This window comes from Molothrus ater, chromosome 1 (genome assembly GCF_012460135.2).
Source record: "Molothrus ater isolate BHLD 08-10-18 breed brown headed cowbird chromosome 1, BPBGC_Mater_1.1, whole genome shotgun sequence".
Classification (NCBI taxonomy): Eukaryota; Metazoa; Chordata; class Aves; order Passeriformes; family Icteridae; genus Molothrus; species Molothrus ater.
The window spans coordinates 114,039,723-114,056,367 of NC_050478.2; the positions used below are offsets into that span (position 1 = coordinate 114,039,723).

At 35.9% G+C, this 16,645-nt stretch overlaps 1 protein-coding gene across 1 annotated transcript in view; it reads left to right on the forward strand.

Annotated features, from left to right (window-relative positions):
* LOC118701877 (lipoxygenase homology domain-containing protein 1) overlaps positions 1-16,645 on the forward strand; it is a 131,887-nt gene that overhangs the window by 86,864 nt on the left and 28,378 nt on the right. The window contains exons 29-33 of the mRNA XM_036406828.2: positions 854-993; positions 5,392-5,644; positions 11,101-11,342; positions 13,861-13,987; positions 15,599-15,747. Of these exons, the coding sequence (XP_036262721.1) occupies positions 854-993; positions 5,392-5,644; positions 11,101-11,342; positions 13,861-13,987; positions 15,599-15,747 (911 nt within the window). The remainder of the gene's footprint in view (positions 1-853; positions 994-5,391; positions 5,645-11,100; positions 11,343-13,860; positions 13,988-15,598; positions 15,748-16,645) is intronic.

Here is a 16,645-nt window from a genome sequence, read left to right on the forward strand (position 1 = left end):
TCATTTCATCATTGTACTTAAAATATGATAACATCTTCCTTTGTTCAGATTACATTTTATGAAATATGTAGAAAAGAATTCTCATTCATTACACTGTGAACAGAAGTCTTAGTTAAAATATTTAAACCTTTTTGCATGTAATATCTAACTGGATGCTAGACTGCAAATGGAAATATATCTTAAGAGTCTGTTATAACATTTAATTCTTCACAGAACCCATTAAAAATCCTCTGTCATGCTGCCTGAAGGAATATGTACTGTATAACTTATCAGACAAAAGTCATGGCAAGCCATCCTTTGTTGTGAAGAATAATAATGCGTATTTGTATAAATAGCTGAGCCATTTCTGCTGAACGTATTAAATAATGTTGGCCATAATTCTCAAAATATGAGATTTAAACACAGTTCAGTTGATCCAGAACAAAAAGTGCCTTTCATCATCTATGTCTGTGTTTTTTCCTTGGTAAAATGTTAGAGTTGGTAAATCCTAACTCAATTTAAGACCTATAATTCCTACAAGAACTCCCGTTTTTTTACAAAGCACTATAAAATCAGTCTGAGTCTTTCAGGTGATTCCAGAATCCAGAAGTTGGGTATCTTCTCCTTTTGTAATGTGAGCATGGATTCTTGAATTGATTCATAAAAGACATTTCATCCCTAATGCTGTAGTGTGTGCTGTGAGATAGCTAGCAATCCATATGAAACTCAGAACATTGATGTCAATTCCTATAACTTAATTCCTTGGTCTTGAAATTAATCTTGTACCTAAAATATATTGGTTTATAATGTTTGGTAATTAAATTGCTAATAATCTCATTTGGTAATGTCTTGTGTCACTGATTTTTCATGGCAGAAGTCTGTTACTTCATCAATGTCCATACAGGAACACTTCCTGCATCAGGAACTGATGCAGATGTATTTATCACCGTATTTGGAGAGTGGGGAGATTCCTGCAAAAGGAAACTCAGGCACTCACATTTTGAAAGAGGACAGGTTAGTACTCAGTCTTTTTCCTTATATGTTTTTTTTAATATATTTAATTTTATTATTTTCTGATACCATACTTCTTTCCAATTATGAAATACCAGCATGGATGTTAGACTCTGGTAACCTGTGAAAGGAATGTGCTGCTTGCTAAGTATAGGCATTTCACCTGAATTGAGATTCCAGTTTAGAAATAGTTTGAGTACAAATAAATCTAAAATCCACAAACTCTAGGTAAATATTCTTAGACTCTGAAACTACATCCAATGATAGATGAAATTCCATGGCTTAATTTTCACCTATTTGTGAAGCTAGTATAGAAATCTCAGGGCTTACTTCCTGTGGCTGCTCATTTAATTTTTTTTTTTAATCCACCCAGATAGAGTTGAAAGCAAGATTTTAAAGGTGTTAGCTGCTATATGTTAATTAATCCATTTTTCTGTTAAATTGCAAACAGGTAAACCTGGTTGTAGACATAATTGTCTGCTCAAGATAAATCCTAGGAGAGATTTTCTGGTTAAGCTTTGCTTTTTACCATATTAATGATTATCTTTACACAGCATGCTCACCCATACCCTGAACTGAGAGCACTAGATCAATTCATCCTGCACAATGAAGCAGAATCCTCTGCATGTTTTCACACTGTTTCTTATGCTCTCTCATGCCTGAGATGTCATAACTTTCCTAGGCAACCTGTTCCACTGCTTTCCTAGCCTTGCACTTAACTCTTCCTTCACTAGATTCATGTCTTCTTGGGCTTAGAAAATTAGAAACCAGCCACATCATTTTGTTCCAGAGTCATACTCTAGTCATTGATACTTTTTCTTCCATGAATTTGTATAAATTCTTCTATACACATGTGATAAGTGTCCATGGTCTCCTGTGTCAATTTAATTGCACTTGACCTTCTACCTGAGTAAAACTAAACTTTCACATCCACTTAAATCTCATTCCACATTTTCTTTGGAAGACAGTGAATGTTTTCTTCCACATCACTTTCTCTTTGCTTCTCCCATGCTTTATAGACCTCTGCCTTCTGTGCACTTGTATTGCTGCATTGTTCTTTGCAAAGAAGAATGTCTCTTTAATCTTTCTACTTAGACTTTTCTATATGTTGTTCTGACTCTTCAATAATACTTCCTTTTTTTTAAGATGCTATCTTTTTTCAGAATCCTGCTGTCTTAGTCCAAACTGTGCTTTAATGATACAGGAAGAACTATGATGTTGATTATCTGGATAATATTATTAAAAATACAGGTTAATCCTTGGCATTTTTGAGGGCAAATGTTTATGGAAAACTAGAAGGGTTAATCAAAGGTGTAAAGGCACATGGTCAGTGTCATAATCTAGAAAAGAAGTCTAAAAAGAAATAATTCACATGGCATTTCATACTGGATGTTAATACAGAGTCAGTGATACAGCTGTTAGTAATAAAGAATTCACAGCCTCTATGTTGAGCTGCAGAGTGCTGGGTGTCTTCCCAAGCAGATTCTTTGTTTTCAGGGAGCAGTTTTTATGCTGCAGACAATGGAAGTGTTCTTCAGTTTAGGTATTTTAGGTATTTTGTGTGTTCACTTTCTTCATTGTTTGATAGGTTCCTGGGAAAGGGTTGAGCAGTGGGATGGCAAAATGTTCTGACCATACTGAGCTATTTAAGGTAATAAATATTAAAGCTGGTGGCAGAGACTGCAGAAGAACCTCATACACAGTGAATGGGTAATAAAATGGCAGATTAAATTCTTTGTAGCTAAATGAAAAGCAGTGGCTGTGAGGAGGAATAACCCTTTAAATTTGCATGCAAAATGATGTGCTCTGAAATATGAAAGTAGTAGGATATCACCTCAGTAGAAGCAAAACAAAAGGAAAACAGAACAAAAATGTTTAGAAACTATTAAAAAAACCCAACAAAAACAAAACAAAAAATCCAGCCACTTAAGGCAGAAAACACAGTCATACCTCCAAAGATGTTTACTAGTGCAGATGCATAATAGATGCTGTGTTTTGTTGATTCATTTGTCTTAAAAAGTGCAAGAAAAATGTCAAGTGATATGAAATATCTTCCACACAAAGAATAGTGAAGCAGACATGTATATTTATTCTGGAAAAGAGGTGATGAGAGGAAAGGTGAGGGAGAAAAAAATATAAGATGGCATAGAGAAAATAAACATTTCTATTTCTTTGTGAAATACAAGAGCTCAAGAGCATTCAATGTAATGTGCAAGTGGCAGATTCAAAACAAAAGGAGGTGCCTTTTTGCTCAATGTGTAATTAATACATTTTACTTTCTGGCACAAGATGTTGCAGATGGTAAAGACATATTGGTGCAAAAAGCCATTGCACATTGTCATGGAAGACGACTTTCCACTGAGGCTGTTAAGTGCAAAGACGTAATCTCTGCTCAGTCAATCTCTGAACCACAAATTGCAAAAGGCTGAGAGACTTTATATTCAAGAAGCATCTCTGTGTATTTGCCCTGTTTTTCAACTCTTCCATAGAAATCTGTTAGTGGTAGCTGTTGGCAACACTATACGTGATGGACTAGATGGTTCTGCAATTTAAAGTAATACTACCAGTCTAACATTTCTTTTACATAGAAGTTCATCAATTAAAAAGTTGGAATGGGCTTTTAGTGAGAGTTTCTAAGACTAGAAGGTGAAAGGAAGGAATATAAAGGGCAAGCTGTCTTGAGAGACAAGATTATGTCAGCAATATCCCTGAAAAATGTGGAATGGACAGGCAAAGAAAACAAAGTTAAGGAAGCTTGAGATACAAAAAAAAGGATCTCTCTTGACTGATAATGAATATAAGGAAAAGCTAGGAAGACAGAAAATTTCAACCAAGTGTAAGAAAACAGATTAAAATGGGTTTGCAAAACAGTTTAAATAAAATCATTTTGGGTTTCATTAATTGTACATCCAGTAGTGTGTTTAATACAGTTCCAAACGTCTTTATACTGAAGGGAAAAAGAAATGTAATGACATCAACTAAAAGTACATTCTTACTAATGCTGAGGGAGTAGGCAATTTAATGTATTATTATGAGAATTCATTGATAACAATGGGTGATTATGACCACTGTTGTCTAATGAATGTTAATTATTATCACAAAGAATGAAACTAATGATAGGTCCCTTTTTCAATTAGAGTTAGCTGTGAAGGAACATGAGTGTTAGCAATACAGGATATTTCCTCTAAGTCAAAGGTCATGTAGACTGACAGGAAAATTATATTTGGCTTGGAACTACAAAGAATAAAATTAAAAAACAATGAGTGCTCCCGAAAAGTTATTTGCAAGATGTTCCTCCCAGCTAGGTCTTATTTTGGACTACATTTACTTACATGCAGGGGTATAACTTGCCATGGTAACTGTTTGAGGATATCGAGGATATAACAAGGTATGAATGCTGGAAGTCCTAAGGCTGTGCTAGGAATAATAACTTGGATGTTTTCTTTTTCTGATCACATTGTGGAGAATAGTCTGACACAGACAGGAGAATGGACAAGATGACATAATTCATTCTAAAAATCATCTCTTCCTTCATTGCTTTCTGGTCCTCATCCTTTTTCCTGCCTGGTGGCAAATTGGTTGGCAACAAATAAAAATTATAGCGTCTGTTTCTACTATCCATCTGGGGTTTTTTTAATGTCACCCACACACATGCCCATGTATCTACCCACCCACTTATATTATCTTGCACAGAACACATTCATTCTCTCACTCACATAATTTATTCATCCCAACATGCACTAGTGCAGCTGCCATTTAGCTTTTGTTTACTGGTAGCCGTAGCAATATTTAAACAGATGTCTATTTACATCCGAGGAGCACATCAATTCTTGCCTGTATGCGTGTACAGCCTTAGTTATAGTTTCTAATGTCAGTATCTTCCTTTGTTTGCATAGTCATCAACAGTATTTCTGTTCAGAGTTGAATAATACAGTATTTCCTATTTGAATAATAGGGTGTCTTAAAATGTAAAATACTTGAAAATGTTTTAAAATAAAATGCCTTATTCAAACAGAAATTTAAATTACCAGGTCTATCCTGATTCTTGAAGAACTCCCTCTGTTTCCTTTTTGAGGGGCTAGTTGAACTTCAATTTTCATGAGCTGTAGGTTTTTTGATCAGAGGTTTGTTTCTATCCAAAACAAGGGGATGGTTTTTTGTAATAAAACCTGAACTGCAGTGATCATGATGAGGAAAAAATGTACATATTCAAGGATCCACATAGTTTCTGAACAGGTTCTCCAAATATGAGTGTCAGCCTGTAACATCTTTCCTTATTCTCCGAAAACTATACTTCAGCATTGAAAGGAATTTGTCTTTCCAAACGCAAGCTCCTCAAAGACAGAAGAAAAGATATATGGTCTAATCAGTTTGCTATTCTTTTTGCCTCTTTCTTCTCAGGTTTGTGTCTCTGAAATGAGAGCAGTAGACCTTGGACAGTTAAGCAAAGTGCTTGTTGAGCACCATAATGTCGGTTATGGAGCTGGATGGTACCTTGATCAAGTTGTCATCCATGAATCAGGCAAGACTGAAGAACAATATGTATTTCTTTGCCAGCAATGGTTAGACAGTGGAGTTGGTGATGCACAGATGGAACGAACATTGAAACTTCTTGGAAAAGTCAGGAATGGAGTGTTGACAGGAAAGATTTATGGTAAGGTCCAAAATCCTCAAAACTCCTTCCAGCTTTGGTTTTAATTGTAATCCATAATATTTTTTTGTTGTTGTTATTTTTAAGGCTAAAACCAAACTACAGAAACAGTATAGCTTGAATGTGAACTCCCTCTCCTACACCAATTTTCTCTCCAAACGCTTTCCTGAGATGGTAAATGCAATTACAATGCTCAGGGAAGAGAAACTAGAGCATAAGGGAGATATTAAGTGACAGAGGCAACGAAGGTACTATGATTTTAGTTGAGGTTAGAAAAAAAGCTGAAGCAGAAAGAAGTAGGTTGTTCCATATGGCATTCAATGCAGAGCAGAAGGCTTCTGCAACAGTGATGAAATCACAAGAGATACAAAAACTCTTTTAGCAGAATGCGATTTTCCCTTATGTTCGTATATTTGCAGAAAGCATTTGCTTTTATTTGCAGTTTTCTTTTTTACTTATATCAATGGCACAAGTTCTTGCAAACAGTTAGTTGACCTGAAGTCAATATTCTATTCAGATTGTTTAATTAACAACCAAAATTCAGAAACAACTTAGACACTGAAAACAACACTGCTTTGCCAGGATACTGTATTTTTTACTCTCTCATGTGTCTTTCTTGAAGAGGTGTAAAATGCTGGTTTGGGTCCATTTATGAAAACTGAATCAGAACTGATAGACCAAGCTATGTAAAGTTTAACTAATCTGAAGGTGTGAATTTGCATTCTACATCAGCCATTTTGTAAACCAATCTCTATTAACTACCATGATCCTGCATATTTCCTTTTATGTTCAGAGAATTTTATACTATACATAATTGCAGATAAAATGAATAGATTATATCCTCATATTTAGTCATCTAAAATTAGTCCACTTGTGAATATCTCATATCATCTAACAAAACAGAAATAATGTTACTGATAGTACAGAAGAACAGAAAACCATGGAAATATTAGCATAATATAAGCAGCTAGAGTAGTGACAATTTCAGAATTAGACATAGCTGTATCTCACCATGGCAAGTATTCTAAGTCTCTATTAAGTAGATTCCATAGCTGTCCTACATAGTCCATAGAGCAAGGCAGGAGTCTCCTGAGGGAAATTCAGAGAAGCCCAAGATTGGTCAAAACCTGTCATATATTTCTTCACTGATAATATGAAAAGTGAGAGAAGTCTTGCATCCTTGTTATGCGCCTTGATTAATGTCTGAATATAGCTGTGTAAAAGCAATTTCCTTCCTTGGTTTCCCACACACAGACATAGTCCTCAAAAATCTGAGTACAGATTTGATAATAATTTCATGTCTATGGTTATTAATACTCAGTGCTGTATCTATTGAAAATAATTTTTGATATGGGTGTATAATAAATCCAGAATTAATATGAAAAGTAAGCAGAGAGCCTATGAAGAATGGGTAAATAAAAGACAAATCAGCAAAGAGCAATATACCTTAGGGGCCAGAAACTATATGGATACAATGGAATTTACTAAATTTCAAGCTAAATCAGATTTTGTAAAAGAAATAAAAGAAACAGTAATGGTTTAATGGTTCTTCAACCCTTTATTCATTAAAAGACCCTTCAAAGATGAGTAACTATTCAAGAACAATAGAGTGCAGACTGAAGATTGTAATTCCTAAACAAATAGAATACTTGTCTCTTTTCTCATTAAGGAACCATAATGTTAGCCAGGGAAGCCAAAAGCACAATTACTAATGGGGTGAGCTTAGCGGAAATCAGAAAATCTGAAACACTAATAGAACTTTGAGCTCCATTTACTCAAACAGTGACAATCAGGGTAGTTGTTAATCCAGTGGCAGATCTAATAGCAAGGATTTAAAACAATTTTATGAAGACTTAACAAACATAATGCCTCCATCTAAAGAGTAGAAAGCATGATGTAGGTGAATACAGACCTAGTAATTGTTCAGATGAAAATCTTTATAACACAGATTTCTGTGGCAAGCAGCTTGTATACAATTAGGTGTAAACTCAACTTTGCTATTGGAGCTCTCAATTCTGATACATGGTCCCAATTTCAATTGTTTTGGGTTTTTTTTTTAAGAATTAGGAAGTAAGTAGCAGCTAAGGGTCCAAAAACTGTATTTGATCTGTATTGCCATCTTCTGTAATGATTTCTGCTACACCAATTCATCAGCAGGAGGACTATGAGAAATACCTGGGTTTGTTATAAGATCACAGGATAATTTTGAGGCAGTACTGTGACATGTCTATAGGGTTACTGTGACCCCACAGTGTGTGTAGGCATTATTAATGAAAATCAAAGTAAATTACTGGCTTTACAGAGAAACCTTGATATTTCACCAGCAATGCTGTGTGTAATTGTGGCCACCTCTGTCCAGAAGGACTGGATCAAGCTGGAATAGTTGTAAAGAAGATATGATGACTGAGAAAATGGCAACTCTTTGTTGTGAAAGGGTAATGAAAAAAAGTGACAGATTCAGAATAGCTAATGAAATGCTCAAAATGGACACAGTAGTGATCTGTCAAATTAATGGTGGCTTACACATCAAGAAGAGAAGAGAGTTATTTAAGCTAACAATTTGTCATAAAATTTAATGGGTTTCAGCTGTCCACTAATGCCTTTACAAGAGAATGAAAATATTTCTGAGAAAGAAACAAAGAAAGATTAGATTTTTAGCACTGCACTCTGTGTTGGGTTGACCCTGGCTGGATGCCAGGTGCCCATCAAAGGCTGCTCATCCTTCTCCTCCTCAGCTGGACAGGTGAGGAAAATAACACAGCAAAAGGCTCATGAGTCAAGATAAGGACACTGAGAGATCACTCAGGAGTTACTGCCATGGACCAAACAGACTTGACTAGGGGAAATTAGCTTAATATATTACCAATTAAATTAGAGCAGGATAATGAGAACCAAACCCAAATCTAAAAACGCCTTTTCTCCTTCTTCACGGGCTAAACTTTACTCCCAGTTTTCTCTACCTGTTCCCATGCAGTTGTGCAGCAGGATAGGAAATGAAGCTTGCAGTCAATTTATCATGTTGTCTCTATTGCTCCTTCCTCTTCCACTCCAGCATGGGGTGAAAGAGATAGTCCTCCCCAAACTTCTCCAAAGTGAGGCCTTCCAATGGGCTGCAGTTCTTCCTGAACTGCTCCAGCATGGGCTTCTTCCATAGGATGTAGTCCTTGAGGAGCAGACGTGCTCCAGCACAGGCTCTCTCCATGGGGCCGTAAGGTCCTGCTGGGAGTCTGCTCCATTGCAGGCTCCCACGAGGTCACATCTTCCTTTGGACATCTACCTGCTCCATCATGGGATCCCCCAGGGACTGTAGATGGATCTCTGGTCCACTGTGAACTTCCATGGGACACAGGGACACAGCTGCCTCATAATGGTCTTCACCATGGGCTGCAGGGGAATCTCTGCTCACCCTCTTTCTGCAATGACCTTGAGGAAATGCAGAATTGTTTCTCTTGCATTTTCCTTCTCTTCTCCAGTTCTGATTGTGCATGTCTTTCCATCCCACTTTTTTCAATACCTTATCCCAGAGGTGCTCTCACCATCACTGATGGCTCAGCCTTGGCCAGGGATGGGTCTGTCTTGGAGCAAGCAGGCATTGGCTCTGCTGCTCAGGGGGAGCTTCCAATGGCTTCTCACAAAAGCCATCCCTGAAGCCCCTCTTCTACCAAATGAGGCCCTGCAAACCCAATACACTGCTTTATACTTAACTAAGGAGAAGGAAGGAAGCTGCTTTTAAGTTGAATCTTAACAAATTTATCAGAAATTATACAATTTAATTTATGTGCTATAGCAGTTTATGGCACTGTACTATCCAACTGACATAGTCCTGGTCTGAAATCTATATATTCCTGGACTGGAATGTATATATTCCAGCTATCTATATATTGATAGTTTAAGGCCAAGTATTACAGTACTAAAGGGGTAATATATCCTAGATTATGTCACATGGGATGTGATAAGTTTTCATTTGATTTCCATTTTTTCACAGATATCATTGGTTTCATTTACATTTAATGTTCATAGGCATGAAAATAGATTTAGGATTATTCATGAAGTCGTAACACTGAAGTTATTTTAGACGATTTTACAGATGGTGAGTGCTAAATTTTTATGTCAACAAGTGTGGGATTTATGGCACAGATCCTCACCTGATCTAAAGCAATAAAGCTTTATTTGCATTAGTTATAGTAGGAGACAAAGACTTTCCTGTTGTGGTTAGGAAGATGAGGTTACTGAACATTCTGAAGCTGAGGTAGGAAGCTGGAGTTTATGGACATAAACTCCAGGAGTCTCTGATCCCATTACTCAAAGTAAAACAACCTGTTTTACAAAATAGCTATTTGAAATTATCAGATACATACTTTGTCTCAATTTGAAGAAACAGAGCTAAGTCATGTTATTAAAAAATTCTGATCAATTCTGAAGTAGCCTGGGTGACCAAAAATTCTGATTTTCAATTTTTTTAAAATCGAAACCAAGACTTTGATAACCCTGAATTTTCCATATATGCTATTAACATGAGTTAAAATATTAAACCTAGCTAAATCAGTGAGATTTTTGGATGAAGTTTCTGATCTTCAAAACTGTCTTGTTGATTGAAATTTTAACCAAATATCTGTTTTACATAAAGTTGCCAAAGTTACTTAGGAGCCTACCTGACACCAGACTGCAGTCTTTCTGAGCCTTCAGGGATCTGTCAATTCATCTCCAATGCTTAAGTGACTAAATGCTTAAAAAAAAACCTAGCAAAAATTCTCCTGGAGTCTTTCCTGAGTCCCTAAAGTAGAACAAATCTATGTGATACTATATAGGACTATTTTTAATCTCTCAGCAAACATTATTCCTTCACAGAAGAAATGGATAAAGTTTTTTACTTTGCTGTCATGATAATTGTGGTGAGGTGTGATAAAATATTCCTTTTCAAGCACTGAACCAGTTTATCTCACCACCATATTCTTATGGTATGTATGGAGCATATTTTAATGTGTTCATTTAAGTAAATCCCAAAAAAGTTAAAATGAAAATATTCCCTGACCAAAGGCAAACCTTTGATCAGGGAATCTTTTTACAAGATACAGTAGTATCTTGTAAAAAATATACTGCTGGTGACTAGTGATTTAAAATCATCAGGAGATATTTATAAGGGGCAGGGGAAGAAATCATCAGGTTGTCATGGCTCTTCACAAGTCTCTAATGTGGAACTCACAGTCTCATCTGCACATTGCTCTTGGACTGGCCCATCTCTAAAGTATCAGCCACCACTGTGAAAGGACTGATGTCCAAGTTTGCTTTTCACTAAATCAATAATAGGGAGTTAACCTGCCATGTGCCAGTATCTGAGCTCAGTACAAAGGTGGGAATGGGTTGCTAGTCCCTCACTAACTCAGCCTCTTACAAACTGATGTATTATTTTGGATATTCAGCAAACCCTTTAATTTTTTTCTGCTGTTTTATTTCAACAGGGATTTGGGATATCCTCGTCACAACTAGTGATATTTCTTCTAGTTCCACGAACCCTAAAATGTCTTTAACTGTATGTGGTGAAAAAGGAACTTGGACTTCAGTCACATTCCCCAAAGGATCCCTTAAAAAAGAGCAGATCTATGAGACTTCTATTGAACTAAGTAAGAAATTTAATACTATATTCAAAGTTCGCCTAGAAATTGAAGAAGCTGGAGAAGGAGAGACTTGGCATTGCCGTGAGGTAAAAACTAAAACCTAAAGCAATTATTTATTGTGTCTCTATTGTATATAATTTTTTTTTGCTTTCCATATTCTATTGTTAATTCTTCCAGTTTTCAGTCCTGTCTGAGATTGCTAAATTTTTAATTTACAGAAGCTGCTGCAGTTGTAGAGTGCTAACTTCAGAGACTGCTTAAAACACTAGGATAGCTATGGATAATAAAAATCTTGTGAACCTGGATGGATTTCTCGACAGCCATATATACAGATGTGCTATCATCTTTAGCATATCAGTGATGTCTTTTCAGAACTGTACTCACTGGCATACATTGCAGTATTTACATAACTCCAAATTGGCTGTTACATGTTGTAGAGTCAGTGATCCATGGCAAATAATTAAGTCAGACACTAGAAATGCATTTTGATGAAACTATCTGCCTTTTAAGTTGGCATGTAAAAAAAAGAAGTGAATAGCAAAAGTGACAATCTTTCTTCTGATATCCAGCTAAAACCTGACATCACACTGAAATTGCAGTGGCATTTCTCTATACGAAAAAATATCTTCATCTTCTTCTCCTGGAAAAATAAAAACAATTCTAAAGGAAGGATTAATCTTCTTTAAAATTGCAGACATGCTTTTTGTCCATTAATGTTTCAATTTTGTTCTTATTAAAAACTGGAGAAAAAATAATTTTCCTTTTCAATACATGGTATTACTGAGCTGAACTCCCTGACATTTAAATGGTAGGCAGGTTGTTAATTTCATCTTCATAGCCAGATGAAATAGTCATCCAACAAATCTATCAAAATTAAGACTGCTTCTGGAGTATTGTAGGAGACAGTAAATCACAGCAAAAATTTCACAACAGAAACCTGGCAGTTGAAAACAGTGACATATATTAGTCTGCTGTATTTCATTAGCTCAGAACAATCACTGAAAGCTCAGTTTAAAAGAAATCAGCAAATTTATATAAATAAGGAAAAGATGCACCCTTACCTTAGGTAGGAAGAGGTAGAGAAAGAAATTATAAATTTCCCTACTTTGGGATACATGTCAATTATGTGGGTTTTAGGGAGACATTTCCTCTTATTCCATAGTTTTTATAGCAGGACTGGCTGAATCCTTGTATAAAATAACTAGGTTGGCATAGGAGGTTATGGATAATATCTGTTATTAAAGACAGCTTAGCAGTGTATTTACACTGCTGGTTAGAATCACCATGGTCATTTCTGTGCTATTTTGTTTTGATTTTACAAGATTGTACTTCCAGGGAGTCTGAGATTTCTGCCTTCTATCAAAAGTAAATGCAGCTGTAGTTGGTTGAATTCCATATTTTTCAGACTTCATTCTTATAGCCATAACTACAAAATAATAATCCTGATTTTTTGAGGAAATTGAAATAATTAGAAAATAATGGCTAGAACAAAATTAATTAAGGTATGCCTTATTTCTGCAGCATGTAATAGCTAATATCTTCATTCTTGCTTCTTTCACTTCTTGAAGAAATAAAACACAGTAAATGAAATCAGAGTTTCAATAAACTGTTCAGGGATATAGATATTATTATGAAAGGAAAATTGTGCTAGCATTATACTTCACAGTGCATTTTAAAATCTCTTTTCAGTTTGTCTGTCATAATGAAAAATACCGAGTCTTTTGAAGACAAAACAATGCTACCATCTCCCAGTGACAATTCCCAACCAAAGCTGGTTTTGCTTACTGGCTTAAAGGTTTGGACTTTTTACTGAATTAGGTCACAAAGAATTGAAATGAGTGAATTATAGGTGCCCTTTTTAATGCAGGGTTACTTCCTACAAAGTACTTTCAAATATGTTCTCTGGTCTGAGTTTAAATAGTTTAGAAAATGGGAATTTATGTCAGTGGATCTGGTAGTACCATACTGTAAGATATCTCATTATTAAAACATGTTTTCTTATGGAAAGAATAAGCTTCTTAGCTCAGGATCACCATTTTCTTAGTTTATACACAGAATTTCATAGAGATTGAAATTAGTATCAAACTCTATATATTCAAGTGATACATATGTACTGATATATAGATATAGATATATATACAAGTCAGCAGGTATTCTTAATTTCTGTATTTCAGTTTTTTCCAGAAACATTTCTTTCTCCTGTTACTTAGAATAAGAAAACATTCTGCACTGAAAAATATTGTGGCATATTGACATTTCTCACAAGCTGAAATGTGCCCATATCAACACTTCTTTTTCTTCCATATGCTGGATGAATAGGTTACATAAAGGAAACTTTTTGAACAATTTCAAATATTTTTTTTCCTTCACTGCAGTCTCTGCAGCAGTAATGTTGACAACACTTTAATTACCTTTAATTGGGAAAGATATTTATTCCTTCTCATTTGAAAGGCTGTTTTCAAAAGCATTTTAGAAAAATTTATTTCCTCTTATTTTTAAATTTTAAAATGATGTGTTATAGCTGTTTAATAGTTTGTCTTTAGCTGTAGTTTCCATTAGAGCGCAACAGATTCCAAAGTTATTTCTTTTTATTTCTTTGATAAGGTAAAGCTTCAACACAGAGAAACTAAAAATGTTCTAGAATTCCCATTTTGTCATAACTTTGTCGATGAAGAGGGAGGAAGAGTGACTGAGCTTCCAGTTCTCACAGCTGGGTCTCCTTTTCCAGCAGGTTTGTCACAAATTGGAAACACTGGGAAAGATTTGGTCAGTGATGATGTCCAATTTTCAGAGAAGTCCAAAGGTTTTTGCAGATATTTTCTGTTAATTTCCACCATGGCTAGGTCCAGTCCAGTGTTTAAAACCAATATCTTACACCCTAAAACTGAGCATTGTGCACTCAAGTCTGATTGGTATCAGTTTGTGACACATAAAGGAGCAAGCATATGGCGCTGAAACTCCTAAAAGGGTTTTGAACAGTGCTCAGAGTTTAGCTTTTTCTCAATAATATGATCTGGTTCACTCACAGGCTGAGCAAGGGAAACACAGAGGAGATAACTCTTCTACTGTAATTTCAGGCAAGAAGGAGCTCTATGCCTCCCTCCACCCCAAGCAGGTCTCTTGTTGTTTGTGTTCCTAGAATTGCAGGCTTTCTTTTCCTGTGACCTAGCAGTTGCATGTCATCCAACTCCATCAGAGTTGTGCCTTGGTCCCCTCAAGACTGGATATGTTTGTTTGTTGGTTCTGTGTTTTTTATGAAGTTCTGTAACCAAAGTTAGAGAAGAATGGAAGAACTCTTATCCTAAATGAATATTCTGCCATGGTAATATCATAGGCTACTCCAGAAGTAAAGGGTTTAGATCAAGCACAGAAGTAATCTGTATATTCTTGCCTCTTTTGCTGTGCTTTTAAAGTTAGTATCAAACAAAGCACTTAGACAGAAGCTTCTTAAATGTGAATTTGAGAAAGTATTGATGGGAAATTCATTGAAAAAACTCTTTGCTTATAAATACTTCTTAGATTTATTTCTTTATGGAAGAACACAAATATTTAAATCTTTAAAAATGCTGCTCCTTTTTCTGAGGAGCATTTAATGTGAGGAAAGGTACTTTTTCTTTACCTCTCCCTACATTTTTTTTTTCTCCTTTTGAATTGAATGTTTTGGGGATGTGATCTCTTTCTTATTTTAGGGACCACATCACCAGAGTGTTATGCATTTCTCTGGGAGTACAAACAGGTATTTTACATAAGCAGCCCTTCAAGGAGTGCTCAGCTGAAAGGTTGTGTGTTCACACTGTGTGTTCTCTCACATGTCATCTCCTCTCCTGAGGCCAATACTTCCAACTGGTGCAGTGCAGAGTGAACAGCCACTGACTGGACCATGATCCAGAGGAAATACAAAAGTTGCTTTCTTCCTGACAGGATCCAGCTTCATTTGAACTCCAAGAGGCTCTGAGCATAGATGCACTTGTTCAGTGATTTAGTATCATCCATGGACTAGAAAATTTTTCATTGGAGTGTCATGCATTTAAATGCATGCAAGAGGTGATAGGAGTATTATTTACATGCTTTTATACCAACTTGTTATGTGTTTATTTTTTTTTCCCTTCTGCTTGTGTTTCAGGCCCACTCAAATTATTTAGCTTATTATTCTTCATAATAGTTGCTCTTAAATTCTAATTACAATGCATCTATGTGCTTTCACAAGCATTACACTGTATTTTGGTCCTCTGATCACTCCAGATAGGATGAAAAATGAAAATATAATAGAAGCAATTAATTAAATAGCATATATTTTAACTGGTTTAGGTTTGGTAAACCTTTGCTCTCTTTCTCCCCACAGTGAAAATCTATGTTCTCTACATCACCACGGGAGCTATTCCTGGGTCAGGAACAGATGCAGATGTGTACATCATGCTGCAAGGCTCCTTGGGAGATACTGGCAGAAGAAAGTTAATTAGAAAAGGACATGAAAATTTTGCTAAAGGAAAGGTATACTTATAAGTTCTGCAGGATCTTTTTCACTTTTAGAACCCAGTCCAATCACTGTGGATTTAGTGGGAATAGGGAAGTCTACAAAGTCCAGTTTACAGCACTCTGTGATTAAGTGTTTGTCTATCAATATCTCAACCTTATGTGTGAAGTACCAATCCTTATGCAGCTGATGCTAGCAACACTGACAGCTGATAAAGTGGCTATATCAAGTGCTTTCATATTCAATTTTACATTCAAATTTTAATACTTCTTTTCTGCCCATGCCACTCTTCAGACTATGGCACCTTTCCTGATTTTTACTGTCTACCCCTCAGTCTGGCACTTGGTCTCCCTCCAGACTGTCAGACACTACTGTCCATAGTTTTCTTTGGCATACCAGGAGGGCCCTTCACTCACTGTGCAGGAGTCTTGTAGCTCACAGACATAGACCAGTCAAAGTCCAATATTGCTGCCAGAGATGCATTTCCTTGGTGCATTGTCAGTATAAGCAGAAGTTGGAGGGAATTTAGGTACTGAATGTGCTGCAGAAGCATGGGTAGATTTACAGAAAAGTGCATGTCTTTGACATAAAACCTTGTGCCCATCAGAAGTTCTGGACAGAGGGACTGAAATTTTCAGCTGAAAAAAATCACTAGATATTTTGAACGTGGAATAAACAAATTGCTTGTACTTATTCTGGCTCTTTTTTGGAAACAAATTTGAGGACTGAAACAATTTTTTAAGTATTCCAAAACAAATATCTGTTACAGAAGACTTGTGTTGGAATAGTTGAAGTTTAGAAAAAAAATCCACCAATGTCTTGCAACCAGTAAGTTATTTTAATCTGTTGGTGTTGGCTGCCAAGAAAATGAGAGTTTCTTCAAGGGTGCAAGTTTCCAAATCAGCCTAGACTGAT